At 40.8% G+C, this 21,153-nt stretch overlaps 1 protein-coding gene across 2 annotated transcripts in view; it reads left to right on the forward strand.

Moving 5' to 3' along the window:
• Positions 1–21,153, forward strand: part of ttyh2 (tweety family member 2) — a 61,725-nt gene that overhangs the window by 25,085 nt on the left and 15,487 nt on the right. For both annotated transcript variants that reach the window (XM_078279432.1, XM_078279433.1), the window contains exons 4-5: positions 9,777–9,997; positions 14,237–14,332. In XM_078279432.1, the coding sequence (XP_078135558.1) occupies positions 9,777–9,997; positions 14,237–14,332 (317 nt within the window). The remainder of the gene's footprint in view (positions 1–9,776; positions 9,998–14,236; positions 14,333–21,153) is intronic.

Below are 21,153 nucleotides of genomic sequence, written 5' to 3' on the forward strand. Positions count from 1 at the left end.
TGCGATGTACTCAGACACACAAACACACATAGGAGGAAAGCCCAGAGGACTCAATTTAGTATGCCTTTAAATGTTTTTATTGTCTTTTTATGGCTCTTTACCGCTTTACCACACACAAATTGACAGCCTCTCTGCACAAAAACTCTTTGCTCCCAGACAGACAACTCACACACTCTCACCCTCCCTGCTCCGCCTTCCCCCAGCCGTTGTGGCCTCAGCAGGAACAAAGCATCACCCTGTGTCTTTCTTGTGCTCACTTTAGCTCAGTATGTTTGCATGATCCTTTTCTATTTTTATCTGCCTCACTTCCCATCAAACACCCAAATGTAGCTCACTGTCCCACAAATTTCACAGTAATGACAAGGCATTTTTCTCCTTTCAGTCAAGAGTCACACTCAGAGAAGTCAAAACAGTTGGATATGTTCTCCCCAATGTTTAAAAAAATGTTTTGAAGTATTAATAAAGTTAATTACCTGTCAACACTATTAGCATAAGTACTTTTTGGCTTGACTGAACGAGACCTGTGCAGTTTGTCTCAAGTCATGTCTTGGGACTTGTACAGTTTGCCCTACATACTCGACTTAAGACTTGTACAAATTGACTTGAGACTTGTAAAGATTAACTTGATACTGGTAGAGATTAATTTAAGACTTGTACGGATTGACTTTAGATTTGTACATACTGACTTGAGACTTTACTTAAAAGGAGAATTCCGGCCAATTTTTACGTTAATCTTGATCACTATAGCTACGCGAGTACTTTCGATAGAAAAAACCCCGACCCGAATCTACGTACTACAAGCGTCCCCTGAGCTAAAACGGCAGTGGTCGGGGCAAGTTTTAGAGTGCCTTTGTGCCTCTTAACAGACAAAAAATGCAATTAATATGTCTGTGCCACATGAACTGGGCCCTTACATGTCAACAAGATGCGTTTTCAACTCAGACATTGTTTAAATTCACCTACCCTGGTCCCTGTCTCGATCCTGCCGGTAGCTAGCTTGCCCTGCTAGCTGATAGCCGTTAGCCGTTAGCTGATAGCTGCCGTCCAGTGAGGGTATTCAGACAGGTTTCTGTGATAATCATCCCAATAAAAATCCACAGAGCGGCGGTGGTGTGGCTATGTCCTCCAGAGGACAGTTCATTTCACGTCTTGAAGTGTATTCCCCCTTAAAATAAACAGTACTGCAGTAGTAGATGTTAGCTGCTAGCTGCCCTCCGGTGAGTGTGTACAGCCAGATAGCCGTTAGCTGTTAGCCGTTAGCTGCTAGCTGCCGTCCGGTGAGTGTATTCAGCCAGTATTCTGTGATAATCATCCCAATAACAATCCACGGAGCGCCCGGTGGTCTGGTGGATGTCCTGCATAGGACAGATCATGCCTTCGCAGCGAAAGGTTTAGATTATTTCCCCCTCAAAATAGGTAATTGAGCACTGTAGGTGTTATGACCATATCAGTGACTATGTAACTACATGGAAACAGGATAAACAATGTCTGTGGCTTGCACAGCAATGTTACCAACTTAGCGACTTTGTCGCTAGATTTAGCGACTTTTCAGACCCCCTTAGCGACTTTTTTTTCAAAAAAGCGACTAGCGACAAATCTGGCGACTTTCTGTAGAAAAGTTATGAGTATTGTCCAGCAAGCACGCAAGGTATTTCTCTCCTCTAGCTGCCAAAACAGTCTTCTGTTCTGTGACTGAGGAGCAGAGGAGCAGCCTCTCCCCTCTCTCATCATGTGCAGCAGCACTGTTCACAGTGTGCAGGTAGTTAGAATGGGAGGGGGACAGGGTGTGCGGGGGCCGGTGTAGGTAGGAGAGACAGCAGGACGCGACGGGAGAAAGACGCCGCTGAGCTGGCCTGGACCTGGGCAAGCCAGCCTTCTTTGATAATTCTTTATCGATCTTTTTTTGGAATTGGATTGGAAAAGAGTTGGCAACACTGTTGCACAGTAATAGCGTTACTGAAGCTTAGCTATAGCATCGCGCTGTCTCCTGGAATTCAGTTGTAGCAGGAAAAGGTAAACAGTAGTGTGCAGATTGGAGCGTAGTGTGTGAAGAGCGGAGTTGTTTATAAGGGAAGAAGCTTGGAGTAACGTAACTATGGAGAATATAGCAGATATACAACACACGGAAGAGCCTTTTGAGTTTGATAGTCGTCCTTATTTATTCGAACCTGAGTATACAGACGAAGAACTAGCCTCACAAGAGTTGGAAAGAACGAGACAGACAGAGGGGAAACAGGCAGATGAACTTGCTGCTCCAAGCGCAAGCTAAAGCTAGCCTTCAGTAACTGGAGGACATAGCCACACCGCCACTGCTACTGCTACTGCACTACTGTTTATTTTAGGGGGGGAATACACTTCAAGACGTGACATAAACTGTCCTCTGGAGGACATAGCCACACCACCGCCGCTCCATGGATTTTTATTGGGATGATTTTCACAGAAGCCTGTCTGAATACACTCAACGGATGGCAGCTAGCAGCTAACGGCTAATGGCTATCAGCTAGCAGGGCAAGCTAGCTACCGGCAGGATCAAGACAGGGACTAGGGTAGGTGAATTTAAACAATGTCTGAGTTGAAAACGCATCTTGTTGACACGTAAGGGCCCTGTTCATGTGGCACAGACATATTAATTGCATTTTTTGTCTGTTAAGAGGCACAAAGGCACTCTAAAACTTGCCCCGACCACTTCCGTTTTAGCTCATGGGACGCTTGTAGTACGTAGCTGCAGCTTCTCCGTGTTACCTGCACTGATTCGGGTCGGGGTTTTTTCTATCAAAAGTACTCGCGTAGCTATAGCGATCAAGATTAACGTAAAAATTGGCCGGAATTCTCCTTTAACACTTAACTAAAGATTAACTTGAGAGTTGAAACTGTGACAAACCCTATAACTGCCTTTTCCGATGTAGTGTTGGTACACATCAGCTGTGTGCGACCAGTGTGTAAGCGCGGGCAGACACCCTGGGTGACTTGCTGTCGAAGAGTAGGGATTAAGTCTCCATCTGCGTTAATGGAGATTAGTGTGGTGGTATGTGAACCACTTAGTGCGGTGACTCAACATGGTCTCAGTAATAAACACTTTGCTGAGAGGGTATAGAGCCCACAGCACTATGTTAGGACTCCTTACGCTGATGATGAGGGAACACATTCTCAGATTTTAATGGAGAGTAGTTCTTAGCTCGCTCTGATTGATGCACTTCATCAATAATTGAAACTGGAAACATGTAAGAACTCTGTGATTAGTGATGTTGGAAGATCAGTAGAGCTGCTTTAGATTGTCAGTTGGGATTAGTTCTCATGTGACGTGCATTAACCGGCTAACATAACCCGTAAACATGTTTGATTTATAGATTGATTCCATTTAATCGATATAACCACATGTTAAGCTTGTATTACCTTAATACAGACTGAATTCTATGAATTGCTCCTGTTAGTCTTGTAAAACAATTAGCTATGTTCATTTCTCAAAGTCATATTAGCAAGAGGAGAGAAATCATTAACATATAGCTCATCTGAAAGCTTGTCAGTGTATCCCCCTGGGATGTGTGAACTTGTGCAAACCCATAATTGGACATGGTGGCCTTTATTTTAGAAGCTTGTGCGCGTGAGTGTGCTCGCCTGTTTGTGTGTGGATGAGGGAGTTCATTGCAAGCAGCTATAGACTGTTAAGAAGTCTAGTTCTTGAGTAGGACAAAGAGCCCAGTGTGCCGCACACAGTTCCCAGTCTCCCCCCACCTAATCAACCATGAGCCCAGGAGACAAAAGTGTTTGATGGGGAAGAACAAGGACCAATGCTAGCCTGTCTGATTGGCAGAGTCTGGATTGAAATCTGTATTGAAATCATTGACAATGAAGGCCTCACTGCCCTTCGGCCCACACAAATGCCTTTTAGCACCGGCTTCAAGGGAGTTAAGAAGTGATTTTGCTAAAGACTCAGTATATAAGAGAGGAAAGGAAGGACGTTAGACTCATTATCACTAGATGCTTTTTTCCCAGCTACTGTTGAGACCTTGATTAGTTACAGTCTGGAATATATGCATATGATGTGTTTATGAACACATGCATACTCACACAGGAACGCACACCGTTGATCTTACTGAGAATATCAATTAACCAAAACATTTGCATGCTAAGAGAGGTGCAATTTGGAGACATTACATTTGAACAGAGATGCAAAAAAACATCATCAGGGCTGTTAAATCTGGAAGATGACCAATCAGGGATGCTTTATCGATGCTGTAATGGGACTGATGTGACATTTGAAGGGTTTACCAGCCACACTAATAATAACTCTATTGTTTGGAGATGGGTGTTGTGAGAGGGTTTGGCAGCCAACAGTCACCCAATGGACAGGGTCGACGTCTGGGTTAGTCACTTAGCATTTGGCCAGAGCTCAAACACGGTTTGGAAGTTGGCCGACTACATGATTGCAAACATGCACATTTAGACAGCATTCTCTAATAAGATTTTTTGTAATAACACAAAATAATAAGTTATTCATAAGGTGAAGGAACGATTATGAATTGAAAAACTGAACTGAATGATTTTTGTCTTTTGGGGAAGAGGTTTCAAGACAATGAATGTTGTGACAAACGTTCCTAGTACTCCTGATAACCTGCTTCTCTTTCGTGTGGGAGGAAACCTGCAAAAAAAACAAGAAAGACCATGCATGTCTGTGTACATGCATGGTCCCAGTCTGAACCTGGGATTTCTGAGAAATGGCACTCCTTAAAGGTGTTCAAGTACCTTAAGGTCTTGGTGTATTATTCATAATGGCTGAGGTGAAAAGAAAACAATGTGTTGTATTCCAGAAGAAGAGACACAATCTTTTCTTCAGTTCTTTATAAAATAGAAAGTACTAATTAAACAGCTGCCATCTCCAAATGTGCAAATGTAAAGACCTCTTTGACATCTGGATGTGTGTTTTAATATGTGTGCTGGTGGGTGTGATCCAGTTGAGATATGACTGATGATACACTTTTGCTGACCTCCTCACTCTCACGGAAAGCTGAAAGAAAAGTACTGACGCTGGGCCAGAGGTCATCCTTGTAGCCAAACGACTTTTACCTCTGTGTGAACTCTCGCTCTCTTAAGAACTAAGCTCAAGACATTCATTGAGTTGTTGGAACCGCTCTCATCTGTATCAGAGTACTCGCTGCAAACCATTTTTAGAGTGATGATCCCACTTGCTTCCTTTGGTTAACAAACTTCGCTGTGTGGGCCATTGGTTTTCTAAAGGTTTTGAGTGAATGCCCGCAACAAACCCACACAGGGCAACTTCTTAAAAGCTCTGTGGTCATCAAGTATCAAGTAGAGAGGGAAAAAAAAGAGGTAGGAAAAAAATATATTTTTAAAGAGATGTTCTGCTGAGCGTCATTACCCATCGGTGAAGATGGTCTCTATCTTTGCGTTGACCGAGCTGCTGAGGCACTTCAGACCCATGTTCCATTTCACGCTCTAACTCCCACATTCAATTTTAATTGAAGAAAAGTCTCTCCACTTACAAGCAGAGACGAGACGAGTTAGAGCAGGAAAAGGGTTTAATCCTATGTTTTAACCTTTTACTTGAACATCTACGCTCATTGGTCCTCATTTATCAAGCGATTACGGGACGTGTACAGGATATAGTGGAAGTCGTTCTTGGATGCTGGCTCAGTCTTAACCTGGCACCGGTCTGCAGAGTGTGATACAGCTTTTAGAAACAACATGAAAACCAAACTTGGCAAGCAATTTTCTCTTTTCAACTCAGAGATGGACACTCTGGGAGGTTTGCGTCTTAAATTAAAAATATTCTCTTCCAGCCTTTCTGTTTTGTGCTTCCAGAGTCATCACTGAAACATTGCTTCCTCTGAGGCTGTGTACCAGCCCCAACATGACTTAAATATAGAGATCCAATTCTAGTGAAGGAGGATTTATATTCTGTAGAGCCTGACAGGCAGTATTGTGATGTTGCGGCTAAGACACACACAGATAATTCAACAAAGTGTCTATTTCTAAACCTGATCTTCCTGTATTAACTTTTAGATGAAAATAGATGGTCTGCTATGAATTATTATGAAGTATAAGTAGTAGTTTAAGCCTTTGTGAAAGATGGAATCAAATACCAGCTTTTCTTTGTAATTAGAGATCAGATTGTATCATTTGACTGTAGAGCCAATGAGGCAAGGGGAAGGATGTTAGGTTCTAGTCCACATGTTCATGGGTATTTATTTAAATGTAGCTTTTTCTATGCGCTTTGGCATTAGGGTCCAAGCGGCAATTGTGTTTTAGGTTACTGAAAATGTAACTCTTGTAAAAGTTATTCCAGGGTGAAGATGATCAGACTCTTGGTTTCCAGTGATTTCGTTGTCTACACGTCTTCTGATTGACGAACATCTTTTTCCTTGCATGATTGGCGAACATGGCTTTAAGGTTAGGGGTATTTTGCCAGCCTGTTGGTTTGGCATGCGCCTGACAGCTCTTCAATTGTGTTTTTGCATTTTTATTTGGTCTAAATGACTAAATGACCATACCACTCCCCCACATGGCTTAGGGTCAAAACTAAATACAAGCTCATGTAAATGAGAACCTTTACATAATACCCATTGATCTATGATTTCTTCCCTTTTCTCACGCTCAAATCAACTTTTGTATTTGACAGCACTTTGGCATTTTTTTTCAGCCCAAGGCCACTCTTCATACATATGTCAAAGTTACATCATTTATTGTGATCTCCTATGTTTTTTTGTTTGTTCTTTACCTTTCAGTGAGTAGAAATGAATATCCCACAGTAAAATAGCTTTGCTCCAAACACATTCCGCTGCAAATTGTTTGTTTTAAAAGATGCGAGGTAGAGAATGCTTCAACATGCCCCCAAAACATCAGGCTGAGATAATGACTAAGAAGTATGGGACTGGGAATCATATCTTCTTGATCGGTGCGGATCACTTACACGGTAAGGATCAGACCAAGACGAAGGACAGATTAGCTGGATTGGCTGTCTCCCCAGGCATTTTAGATAAGATTCTCACACATGAGGCAAGGATCAGATACATGCCTTCAATTCTCATCTGATTTCATCTGCTCAGTCGGAGGAAGCGGTATCAATAAACGATCAGATAACAAACTACAGAGCACCTCAGGCCTGTGAGTTTGATCTCAGTGGCTGCTTCAGTATGGATCTTTTTTTCTCATTTAAAATATCGAAGCCGCTAAGTGTAGGATCTTTCTGTGATTATAACTTTGAAATAATTGTGATTTGTTTGTTGAAAGGTGAGCCAGTCTCAGTGATAATTGGAAAAGTCGAATGGCCCAATTTAATGATCTAAGCGCACGGCGTGAAGAGCCTGACGCAGGTATGTTTAGGGTGTGTACGAATCCACTTTTGCTAAAATAATGGCGGAAAAAAGGGTCCGTGTGCCAGGCGCATGGTTAAAAAGAGTTGTACTTAGTCTCTTAATTAATCATAGGTGTGTTTTGGGCGTAACATGCAATAAACCAATCAGAGTGTGATCTCCCATTCCCTTTAAAAGCCAGGCGCGTTTGTAACTTGGTGCATTGCTATTATGCTGGCGGATTTGCTAAGCAGGAAGGTGAGATTTTCAGGAGAAGAAACTGATCTGTGCGTGCGTGAAGTGAAAGCGCTCGAGCAGATAATATATGGCACGAGCACTATGCCACCAAAACTCCACGAGGGGAAGCAGGCGTTAAAATAACAATGAAATGCTGCGTTATTGACTTTAGACCGGGTTTTTGTTGGTCAATGGCGCGATCATTTTCCACTGCCTTAAGATAGCAATACGCCAAGAATGCACCTGAACAGGCTGTAAGACCAACACGCCCATGGGCGCATATATGGTCGCAGGTGCGTTTGCTATTTAAATGACCTGGGCGCTGGACGGGAAATTGACAACTGCGTCTGTCTTAAACTAGCTAAGACACTTGCGTTGGGCTTTGCGCTGCACCGGGTGCACGATAGGGCCCTATATGTTGCTTAAAGTTAATTAATTCCAGTGTTTTCTTGATGCTGCCACTGGGGACGCTAGAGGTAATCTTCAAATATCTACACATAGTGACTATAAATAATAAAGATCAATGATTTTGTCATAAAAAATATTGTTATTAAGCAATTTCTTTTCTTTTATCTTTACAGAAAGACTACATTAGTTAATTTCCAAACACACACACATACATACATACATACATTTGTTAGCAATGAGCAGGTTTAGCTAATAGATGGATGGATGGATGGATGGATATTTTTAGCTATGCTAGCAGCGTTGCTCTAGGGATGGCAATGTCAGCCTGTCGATCGTTCACTGCTTTGGCCCAGACTATAATCTGTCATTAACAACTCAATGGATTTTCCATTAAATTTGGTGCATACATTCATGGTCTCCAGAGGGTGTATCCTAATGACTTTGGTGATCCCCTGACTTTTTCTTTAGCACCACAATGACATTGGTGAACATCCTGAACACTGTTTGCTACAGATATTCAAGGTCCCTAGAGGATACATTATGATAACTTTGGTGATCCTGTAACTTACAATGCTTTGGTTTTTGACTAAATTCCTGCAAAACTAACATTTCCACTGTAACATTTCGACTGTAGTTTGTGTTTAGTGCTAATTAGCAAGTGTTAGCATGCTTACAGACTAAACTAAAATGGTGAACCTGGTAAATATGATTTGCTCAGCATGATCAGTATGTTAGCTTTGTTACTGTGAGCTTGTTACCATGCTGATGTTAGCATTTAGCTCAATGCACAACTGTTCCTCAGAGCAGCCTCATAGAGCTGCTAGCATAGACTCTGTCCACTAGCCATTGTAGGTCGCACGTAGAATGCAAACCCAACTAATTACATCCACCCAACCTCTCTTCGCCTCAGCTTCAGCAAATCCGGTGCCTGACAAACACAGCATATTTAATTATCAAACAGCAGGATGTGTCTGTGAATGCCATTTCCCTGTAAACAACTTCTCCCCTTGAGCAAAGTACAGAGTAATAAAACCTAAGGAAAACGGTAGGGCACACAGATAATTCAGTCTTGCTGTATTTGGCCAACTAGGTAAAAAAAGAAAGTGTAGCATAGAAATGAGTCAAGTTTATATTTGTTTTGTTTGTCATATTCTCCTTTGCTGGTGAATAGTTTACTTCCTTTATGATTACATGGCTTAAACAGGTAAACAAACTATTGGTCTCATTAGTGAAGTATCTTTTGGAAAAAGCAGTTGTGGAATACAAATCTCCAGCACAAGCAAGCCTAGTATTTCACCTCTGTGCTCTCTAGTGTTGGCTGTTTTCCAAGCTGAACTGTTTACTCAAAATGGTCCTCTTCACTGACACCCACACTCAGTATTCCAGCTCTCCAACACTGCCCCCCCTCGCTTTGCTCCGCTGCACAGACCAGCCTCATGTTTGGGCTCATCTCACCTTTGGTCACTTTTTTCTGGGAAACTTTCTCAGGCAGAAAAGTTGACCAAAGGCACCCACACAAACAGGATTCTGTGCTGCGTTCAGCACTAAGAAAAGTCTGTCAATATCATTTATGTAGAAAGGTGGAGGAAAACATTATCTTCTTAAACTGGCATTTTATTCTGCTGGCAGTTTAAGAAAACGTGTGCCTTACTGTTACCAGAATGGTGCTCAATCATCAACTCCCTTTTACTAATCCATGCATACATTACTCTGCCTCAAGAATGGTTCAGTTCATTAGCTTTCATGCTTGTAAATCCACTCCCGGCAGCAGTGCTGTTGTACTATTCATCTCACCCCCTCCTTTCCCCTTCTGCCCTCCAGGTGACTGGCACCATGGGCAGCATGAAGAGCGGCCTGCACCAGCACCTCGCCAGACTGGACGAGATCTTTGCCACGCGGGGCGACTACGTGCAGACCCTGCAGTTCATGCAGCAGATGGCTGACAACGTGATCAAACAGATGCTGGGCCTGCCTGACTGGGAGGAGGCTAAAGTGGACCTGGCATCTATCGCTGATAAAACGGCAAACATAGAGTACTACAGGTGAGGAACAGACAAATACAAGTGTTGGCTTGTGCAGTGCAGGGTGGCCCGGAGCTCTGTTCACTCACAATTGTGATGATGCTACAGATGTGCAGGTTTCCTGTTAAACAGGGAGAGAATATCGCCAAAAATGGAACACATCCAGAGCGAAATCCCGGAAGAGAAATTCAGGATGTGGATTTTCTTTAAAACTTAAAATGTTGTCTTCCATGAATATTTTCAAGGGTATAGTCTATCCAAAATTTTGTGGGAGTCAAAAATGTGTTATTTCTAAAAGCAAATCAGTAGAGAACAGTTCGATAAATATAGCTATTTATATCTTGGCTTGTTTGGGAGTGACGGCTAAGATTCTGTTTAACCAGGAATGACCAATCTTATTTTTATGATCATATATTAAAACTACAAATTAAAGTAAAATATAGATAGATATTTGCTTCTTAGAGATGCAAGATACACTTAAACTCATAATATCTTGTCTCTTTTATGGCAGCAATCCCTGAGCAACTTGTGATTTGCAGTTGAAAAGATAATTCATGTGTTGGTGGTTACATACTTTATGACCTGAATATATCACATGCTATTTAGTGGATGGGATGAAAGAAGGTGGTTGCATGTGTGTATCATGCATTTATGTAAATGCGAAGTCCCTTGCAAACATAGTTTTGTGGGGCGTGAAAATAAAAGTCCAATGCAATTATTAGCAATCATTGCATCAACACTACAGACCCTAATGATAGAAACAACTACAGAATCTTTTAGAACTATTATCTTAGGTCTTGTCTCATTACCGTTAAACTCACACTCTTACCATCTCAGAGAAGAAACAGGCATATTGCCAATTTGTTCATGTGTAGGCCTGATAGTATTTCTGTGGAGTCTGCGGTAACAGACAGGCCGGTGTGTTTGTATTGATCTGTAATGCAACTCCTCTCCTCTGCCGATAATTCAATACCCACATAGCTCAGCACTAATAGAGTAGGTAAACCAAGAGCAGACAGCCAAACACTGTAAGCTGTTAATGACTCATTATCACTGCCTCATGCCCCAACAAATAGCTGTGTGTGTGTGTGTGTGTGTGTGTGTGTGTGTGTGTGTGTGTGTGTGTGTGTGTGTGTGTGTGTGTTTACAAGTTTTTGATTTGACTCATCAAGTGTTGTGTCAGAGTTGGCTGCCTATCTTCAACGTACTTTTAGTCTACTCTTGTAGTGTGCTCATAGTGGTTGTCATGTTACGCTACTGACAAACAGAAAAATACTTTCTATTCTCATTCATTCTTTAATCTATTAGTTTTTTACGTTGACGTTGAAAAAAATAATGTTTTCAGCTAGAAACACTGCAGCTTTGCAGTGCTCAGGTACTTTAACGGATGTGTGTTCTATTCAGGTTGATTTTCTAACACATTTTTTTATGCATTTGATATTTACTCTTGCAGTTCGTAAGTCTGAATTTGACACCAAGGGGTACTGTGGCATGAACTACCTTTCACAAGTCACACTGCTTCTTCTGTATATATTTAGATTTTATATCTCCTCATAATTTATTGTTTATTTAACTCTAAACAAACTAAATACATGTTTATGTCCAGTTGTAGATGTCCATCCATCTCTGTTTGATACTGGCAAATCTGACTCTGAGCGAAAACAAAAATCTTCTCTGCCTTAACACGTTAGTTCCCCACATTCTGGTTTTCTAGCACTTGTAACATGTAGCAGGAGTGGAACCAACTATCTTTGAAAATAAATCCTGCCGGCAGATATTGGGAACGAGACACAGAACCACCTCAAATGTATTCTGCAGCTTATATAACTCATTTATGTCATTTTTGAAAGCCTTTTTGAAAAATGTGTTTTAAAAAATTATTTGACATTTTCTGCCTTACAGAATACAAAAGTAAGTGTTTCACATCAGTAAAAATTTTTTTTTTAAATTTATGGTAGAAAAAAAGAGGGGTGTGATTTTATGGCTCCCTTGGTGAGTGTGTGTCCTAGGTCAGCCAGATCCTGGCCAACCCATAAACCCACTATTGGTAGATGATGGGGACCTCTGACCTCTCTGTGCGGGAGGTTGAATAAAATGCTATTTCTATAATCCTTATCCACTTTTCAAACGGAAGCTAGCACATTTGGAGCTGCTTCTTGCTATCCGGCACAATTTCTTGAGAACATGCACTTTTCCATCATACAGACTTGTAAATGTATCCCCCCCCACATCCCTACGTGCCACTATGCTGTACTCAGTTTGACTCTAATTGGATTAAGATGACACAGACAAACACGGTGCCACCCGAGAGCCTCCATGTGCATGTTGATGCTGCAGCTTCTTCTGCCAAGAGGGGAAAGATGAAACGAGGAAGAAATAGCAAGGAGGTAGTGGTGAGGGAGAGAAGGGCAAGGGAAAGAAAAGGGGCTGAAAGGGAACGAGACAGAGAGGATGGAGATTAAAGAGAGTGGAAAAACAGGAGGAGGAAAAAATACAGATAGAGCAGTGTACGAGTGATAAGCAGTGTTGGGAAGGATACTTTCAAAATGTATTCCGTTACAGAATACAGAATACATGCCCAAAAATGTAATTTGTAACGTATTCCGTTACTCAATCTGAGTATTCTGAATACTTGGATTACTTCCACATTGAATTGCATTTTATAAGTGTAGGAATGCGGCCATCACATACAGCTTACTAAACAGGCCTATTCTGGTGTGTTCTTCTGTTCCAACTGGCTAAATGTGTACCTGAACAAGCAGATAGATTTTTGTATTTGTAGTCCCGAACTGCAAACTACAAAAATCTAACCACGGTCTAAGCTACCACGAGCTAATTTTAGCTAACGTTAGCTAGCATGTCAAACGGGGCCAGTCTTTCAACGGCTCTGGGGCTAGTAAATCAGCACGTAGGAGAATGTAAAGTCGCACGTCAACTATAAAATAGCAAGGTGACCAGTAAAACTACAGCAGACGACTACTCTTGGCTAATTAAAAACTTACTTTAAGATGCTTCTTCAGGTTGGAGGTGGAGTAATTTGGACGCTGAAAGGAGGCTGATTGCTGGCAAGCAGAGATTGCACTGCACAGTTATATTTCGTTCTCCCTGTTCTTTCTTTAATGTGAAATGCTGTTTGAATTTCCAAGATAGAAACACATTCCTGCCCTGGCTCTGTTGTTCCGGCTCCATCTCTGCCTCTATCAGTGATCACGCACATAGCTAATTTTTTCGTTTTTATATTGGGGCTTCTGGGAAATGCATGGAGTTGCCTTAATTTATTCAGAGAGTGAATAAACCTGTGAAACAGAGAAGTATCGTCATGTAATCCATTGATTTCAACAATGTAACTGTATTCTAAATACCAACTATTTAAATTGTAACTGTAACGGAATACAGTTACTCATAATTTGTATTCTGAATAAGTAACGCCGGTACATGTATTCTGTTACTCCCCAACACTGGTGATAAGGGAGATGTGAGAAGGATGCTGTAGAGTGATGGAGACACAGATGGGCGGGAAATTAAAGATATAATGAAAAAGAACAGAAGAATGTACAAAGTGAGAACGATGTAGGAGTGATGAGTGCAGGAGGTATGAATGAAAAAGAGCGCAAGATGCACACTGATGGAGAGGAAATTGAGGTGACTTTAATAAGATGTATACTTTGATAAATCAGAGTGAAAAGGTGATATAACTGCTCCTCCCCCCATTTGTTTCACAGCATAAAAGATTCAACCATATGGATTTGAGTCCATCCATTATTAACCATCTGGACAGGCTTTCTGTGTCCGGTCACAGACTGACCACTGCTCACACAACAGATGGGTACACTTAGGAGGGCAATACTGGACAGGATTATACCCTCAAGCATCAACACACACACACACACACACACACACACACACACACACACACACACACACAGCGTGTGTCTATTGAGGTGAAAATAAGTGAGATACTCTCCCCTCCTGGTTTTTAACTCCCACTTCTTTCTGTTTTGTTTTTGAAGTCACAGTGCTTTAAAAAAACCAAATGTGTTATGGAACGACACATATGCAGTTCACAATGATAATGCTAAAAGAGTACCACTTAAAATGTTCATAAAATGTGGGTCTTCGTTTTCAGACAAAGGTAGTCTAGGTTACATGCAACAGGAATTTCCCTTTAACATATCTCTTCTTACTTTGCCAAAACATATATTCACCAGCAGCAGTTTAAGTCTCTTTTTTACAGTCTATGGTCTCTTTCTGTCTCTGCAGGTGGCTCACCTACCTGCTGATCCTCATCCTGGACCTGATCATCTGCCTGCTGGCCTGTCTGGGGCTGGCCAAGCAGTCTCGCTGGCTGCTAACAACGTGAGTCTAATATACGCCCTGTAAAACTGGACTATTTATAGAGGGAATAGCTGTTTTTTGTTTAATAATCGGTAATCGGCTTTGTTTTTTTAATGTGTAATTTTCCTAAAGGCAGAGAGTGAAGAGGCAGTGGCAGGATGTACTGTATGCAAGAAGGAGTTGATTGGGAGATTAGCTGACATAACTAAATGCCAACTAACTGGGAGCTGCTACAGATCCAATTAGTCCAGATGTTGCAAGATGGAACTGAACGTGCACATTGTAACAAAATGCTCACTTTTCCAAATCACTAGATTATTGCTTGTATGTTGTCCTAGCTAAAACCAGACCACATTTATGGTTTCAATTACTCCTAGATGCATTTATTTACTTAATTTATAATAGACAAACTGCATTTACATTGGAGTTTCTACCACCATTAAATCAGTTAAACACCCTCTTATCCACATCTTGTTGTCCTGATAGACAAGATCATTTTTTATTGAAGAGTTCAAAATAATCTATGCTGTGCTCTACATTCTTCTTTTATACCAAAGAGGAAGAGATATATATATATATATATATATATATATATATATATTTCTCGCCGTTCCATTCGTGTTCTCCGTTTCAGCGTAGCTTGTAATCAATACCACAAACACGTGGTATCGAGGCACATAAACAACGGTTGTATGACATGTCACGACGTGGTGTTGCTGGGAATTAGTACTAAAGCAGTGTTGCTGTCATTTTCCAAGCCAAACACACAAAACCACCCAAATTTCTTGGTAGAATAGAGCCCAATCTGGCAACACTGACTTGTCACATTGTTTCTGCCTGCCGATTCAAACAGACGCAATGTTATTTGCTTCATTCAACACCAACCAAATTGGCTAGTAACTTTACAATGTTAACTGCCAATGTTCATTTTTACCTGCATTTGGCCGGTTGGTGGGTGTCAATTTAATATATAATAAATTTAATTTAATATATATATATATATATTTATTTTAACAAAGAATGAGAAGATGTGAATTAATAGGATTTGGTGTAGACAGAGGGAGCTGGATTCAGGAGTTGCTTCTCTTGTCATGGGAAATTGCCTGTGACCACGGCGGAGAAGTATTGGATCTTGCACAAACATTGCCCGGCGAGCCCTGTTGTATTTCACCATTTGCCTTTCAGCTATGCCAGCGGTAGGTTGAACTTGCTCAGAGTGTTGCTGTGTCAATAGCTTTGCTCTACAAATTGGATTTGAGAGCTGTGGAGAGATTCTGTGGAGAGGAGAACTTCCTGAAGATTGTTATTCCAGTTTAACACTCAACCTGCTTTAAATGGCTTCCGCCATGAATTACATTCGATGACAGGTCATTCATTATTTAGCTTTGTATTTTTAGGCCTTTTTTCCCCGAATGAATATTGCATTAATTTGAATTAATGAGTGAGAACAAAACAAGATAACTTAATAACTAAATAAATAATAGCACATGCAGGCTATATTACAACATAACCAAAGATAACACAAGAAAAATATCAATGGTGATAATTAGTTATATTTTGGAGTTTTTTGGAAAAGGAGGCAGGAAGTGTTGAAAGAAAACAGGATGTTGGTATGACAGAATTATGATATAAAAACACTCCCACACGTTTAAATACATGTTACACTGACAGATGATATAACAGATGATGATACATGGCACACAAATACTGTACTGGATATATTCACATGCAGTGCCTCTGCTTATCTCCTCACAGTATCTAAAGCTTAAGTGTATTAATATGATTTTTTTTTTCTTCTCCCTGCTGTAAAGGAGCTTTCACATGGCATGAAAACCACCGGGCCTCCATTCATGCATGCATGTCACTCTGTCTCTCTTAATCAGTCAGTTCAGGGTGTAAGCTGCACTAAACTTGCCCTACTAGCCACAAACACACCCCCACTTCACTCTCCCACCCCTTTGCACACACAAGATGAGTCAGTGTCAAGAGTGTCTGCCCTCCCAAGGCATGCTCTCTTTCAGTAGAGTGGAAGTGGTTGGAGGCTTCGGGAGCAAATTACACTCGGGGGGGCCTGCTGACTCTTCCTGGTGCTTATAACCGACTCTGTGGTAGCATGACACACAGTAACAGCTTAGACACAAAGATATGGGAGGGAAGGCGAGACATCCATAGACTTCACTGTCAGCAGTTTTTTTTATCTAGATGTCTTTTGGTTTGTTCTGTTCTGCATGTTGTGCTAAAAACATTTTTTCAAATTGAGCACTGCAAACAAATTCCCATCCACCTCCTCCTGTAGTGGAGTGGGGGATTGCAGTCATTCAGAAACTGACATCTCAAAACCTGAGTACATACTGTAACACAGCACCTATTGGGTGAACTGAACCTTAAAATGTCATGATGTAAATACAGTGTAAGCCTATTTTTAAGCTTAATGTTGTGGATTGTGTGTGCCCCTCATGCAGAAGAAAATAATGGAGAGAAGAAACTAATTTCCCTGGATGGCAGAAATTGTTTGAGCTGTCATGAGATGTACACAAGGAGTAGCTGTCATTTAGAGAAACGAAGCAAATGAGTAGCATGCGTGGAAATTACAGTGAAACACAATCACAGCATTGGTAAGAAAGGGGAAGAAAACTATTTACTGCCTGGAGGAAGCAAATGGTAATAGAAGCTCTGTGTGTATAGTATTAAACAGTGTTACAAGGGAAGTTTGAGTAATCTCAAATGTCCAACGTACCAATTGACTAACACTCTATAAGGCTGAGGAAATGGCAGCTGAGATCAGCAACTAGTTTTCAGCCTGTGCAGTTGACTTGCAGATCAAACATCTGCTCCCTCAATAAATATATTGTAATTTAGGCGAAAGGTACTTTTAGTTTGAAACCAGATGAATGAACTGATACAATATGTCAAGAAGGCTACTAGTCTTGACAGAATCCCACCGAGACAACCTTGTCTTGTAGAAGTTACTTTAATATACTACACATTTTCAGAGAAACTTAAAGGGCAACTATTATATAGAATTTTCAGGATGATACTCGTATTTTGTGTTTGTACTAGAACATGCTTTAATGTAAAAAAAAAAACACTGCTGCACCTGTATTCACCCTCTGTATGAGACGCTCTGTAGGAGCGCCTGTCTCTTTAATCCCTCCTCCCGACAAAGCCCAGTCTGCTCTGATTGGCCAGAGTGCTTCCTGGAATCTGAGCTGAGTAGCTTTCATAGCAGGACTTTGTACCCTGAAAAATCACCACTACACAACCGGACATGTCCCATCAGTAATATAACCCCCGAAATTTGGGAGAAATGACCAGCATTGGCCGCCAAGATTACAGCTATCTTGCGTTAGCGTGCTGCCACTTAATAGTTAGCACTAGGCTAACGTTAGATTGTAATGGAACAAAGCTGCACTTTCAACCGTAAAAAGTTGGAAATCTGAACGTTTTAGCTCACAGGGGTTTCTCTCAAATACGTTTACCTCATTATTTGAGCCACATTTAACATGAAAATCCGACATTATAACATTGTAGATGTGACAGACAATACGAACAACCATAATATGTGCACTTAGGCTATTGAGAAATGTTGTAATCCTGTCATACATGATTACAAACTTGATTAAACGGCATTACAATGAAATAGTTTCAACCCTATCTACAAATAAGGACTCTTTTGATTCAAAATAGACTGTCCAACTGAGACCTATGTGTCACAGTTCAGAGACAAAAGAACCCAAGGGCATGACTCAAGAGGCAGAGGTAGAAGCAAAGAGTCTTTACTTAACAAGGATGCAAATAATACAGGCAGGCAACAGTACAAAGGGGTCAGGCTGAGGCAAAATCTACAGACTGGGTCAAAATAAGTAGTCAAACAGTAAACTTCATGCTGATAAGAGAAGGCATAAAGCACAAAGACAATCTAGCAGAGGGGTAGTGGAAGTGACTGATAAATATACTAGGGAGCTAATGAGGGAATGGAGAACAGGTGAGTGGGGAGAATGAGCAGGTGAAGTCAATCTACTAATGGCAGGGCAGGCAGATGGGAGTGGCAGGGTCGGAAATGACAGCAGAGTTAGAACACAAAGTATAAACAAGGAAATCAGGAAATAATGATGAATGAGAAAACATAAATTCAAAACAATGGGCCTCATTCACCAATATCTTCCTAAGTTTTCTCTTAAATATGTTCTTAAGAAAGTTCCTAAGAAAAGTCTACGTCTGAGTCATGACGTGTTCTTAGAGCACACTTAGAGAAATGTCCAAAAGACGTGGCAAAGACGGTGGAGGCCTCGCCTCCAAAAGAAAGAAAAACTTTAATAATTCTGAAGTGGAGGTACTGCTGCAAGAAGTTAACGAAAAACTAGACATATTTAGTAGCGTCAGCAGTGCATACTAAGCAGCAAATAAAACCGATGCATGGAATGCAGTTACTCATGCAGTGAAAGCTGTATCCGGAGAAGGGCGCAGAACCGATGAAGTAGAAAAGAAATGGTTTGATCTGAAATCTGAGGCAAAAGAAACTATTTCAAGACATAGAAGATACTTTTGGCATATAAATAGTGTGATCAGATCACTTATTATTGGATGGCAGGGTTCCCCGTTAACATAATTGATGTGAATTGAAGGCAAAGCAAAGCTTTGTACTAAATGTAGTTATGGTGTGCCACAGGGAAGTGCACTTGGGCCTTTGTAGTTATGCATCTATACAAAATATATAACTTACCAGGACAGTATACTAAGTGCAAAATCCATATGTATAGAGATGAGTTATTTAATATTCATTGAGTCAGCAGTAGTGGAATGGCCACAGTCCAGTAGCTGCTAATCCAGGTCATAGCAGGTTATTGATTGGAAAAAAATTAGGTTGTGTAATGATTTATTTAAAATGCAGCTCTTCAAACTTTGATGAACAAAGTTGTTGCACAAAGTTCTAGAGTGATAGCACAATTATACAATCACTTCTAGTATACATCTAATATAATCAATATATGTTCAGACACACTCAAACTAGTAATTGTGCTGTTACGAAATTTACCATGAATGAATCTTAACTAAAAAAGGTCTGGCCAAAGAAAAATGATTACAAGTGCGACAACACATCAGCATTATCCCTGCCACAGATATGTTTTACATTGGCTTGCATAAAGATACTCCAGCGCATTAACCTCTGATTTGAACTCCAACTCCAGCTCTATCAACTTTACCTGGACAAGACCCACTTCAGACTTATGACCATCAACCCAACCAATACCAGCTGACAACAATCCCTGCTCCACCAAAGCAGACAACAATTGATCCTTTATCACCTGTTTGTTGCTTTGTTTACTGATAGACATGACAAGCCTGTCTGCAATGGGTTTAAGTTTTACTTTAGTACAAGCTTTCAACTTTCCACAAGTTTGGCCACTAACAAAATCTTCTAGCTCAAACTCAACACAGCTCAATGCCAAACACTCATTAATTCAGTAAAGTGTGTGCCCAGTGTTATCTTGACAGTTAATAAATTCTGCACCTAAAAGTCACAATATGCGAAGAATTTATGATTTGTTGAAGATACATAAACACAATATAATGAGGTGGGTTCTAAGTTAGTCTCCAATGATCGCTGAGATGACAATCACAAGGCAGAAGCCAAAATTAGAACTTGAAAGAACGATGTGATTATTATTAAATGGCTAATTGACATTGGCAGCATGTTCCTAGTATGTCTCCTACATTTCTGCATTAAGGGTCATAACACTTTCACTTCACTTGGTTTGAATTGACACATATAATGATGGTGGTTTGTATAACGATGTATAGTCACTGTCCATATAGCAGTTTACTGTTCGTTTTTCTCAGTTAAGAAGAAAATCTACTTCCGACACTGATTTAATTCAAAGTGACTTGACCTCATCCTTGGTGAGTGCATTTGCTAGCATTCTCTGCCCTGCTCAGTGGCCTCTTTAACTTTTTCACTTGATGTGTTTTGCATCAGCTTTACACCCGATTTCCTGCTATTCTGTGTAGCTCAGTGAATCCCCTTTGCCCACCAGAGCACAAAACTGAATACAGTCTTGCTTTGGTTTCTGCCAACACTGAGGAGGCAATGAGAGGGCATTTCTTCCATTTGCCCGGTTACCCTGTGTCATAGTTGTTTAAAGAAGCTCACACAGGCCAGTATCACACACCCTGCAACAGCAAACTGTCAAATAGGCTTGGCCTGGCAGACACAGGCCAATGGTTTCCAACCTTTTTGGCTTAGGACCTTTTAAAACCAGTTCAACCAAATACGGATTTTTCCTGCTCTGTTTTCTTTATTTACATTTTTTTTTTAGAAGCCCAATGAGGTGAAAGTGTTCTGTATTTCAGAAGTGATAAAGCATGAATTAGAGAGAAGTCAAAAATAAAAAACACAATTTTTTATTTAATTTTGTTTAGCAGACTTTTTTCATATCCCTTTGGTCATCTTGTGATCTCTCAGATTTATCTTGGGGCCGCTGACAGATCTGCAGAGGTCTGTTTGGGAAACCATGCCATAGGCATGTATGTCTGCCTGCACAGACACATGCAAACAAACAAGTAGTAGACACTGGAATTTTGAAAAAAATAAGACACAGAAACATTCAAGGCACTGAAGGCATTGAAAATATACTTTCCATGTAACATTACTAAATACAGGGGAGCTGTGATGTGCCTGTCTGTGTGTACGCTGACACAGTTGAGCAACTTTTGCATCTGTTCTCCTTCTCGATTTTGAATCAAAATAAGGACTCCTGTGACTCTTGCTCTCCTTCCCATCTATTTCCTTGTTTAGTGTCAAGGAGGTCTCGGTATCAGAGAAAAGGGAAAGACAGACTACA

Source organism: Sander vitreus, chromosome 21, assembly GCF_031162955.1.
Source record: "Sander vitreus isolate 19-12246 chromosome 21, sanVit1, whole genome shotgun sequence".
NCBI classification, from domain to species: domain Eukaryota; kingdom Metazoa; phylum Chordata; class Actinopteri; order Perciformes; family Percidae; genus Sander; species Sander vitreus.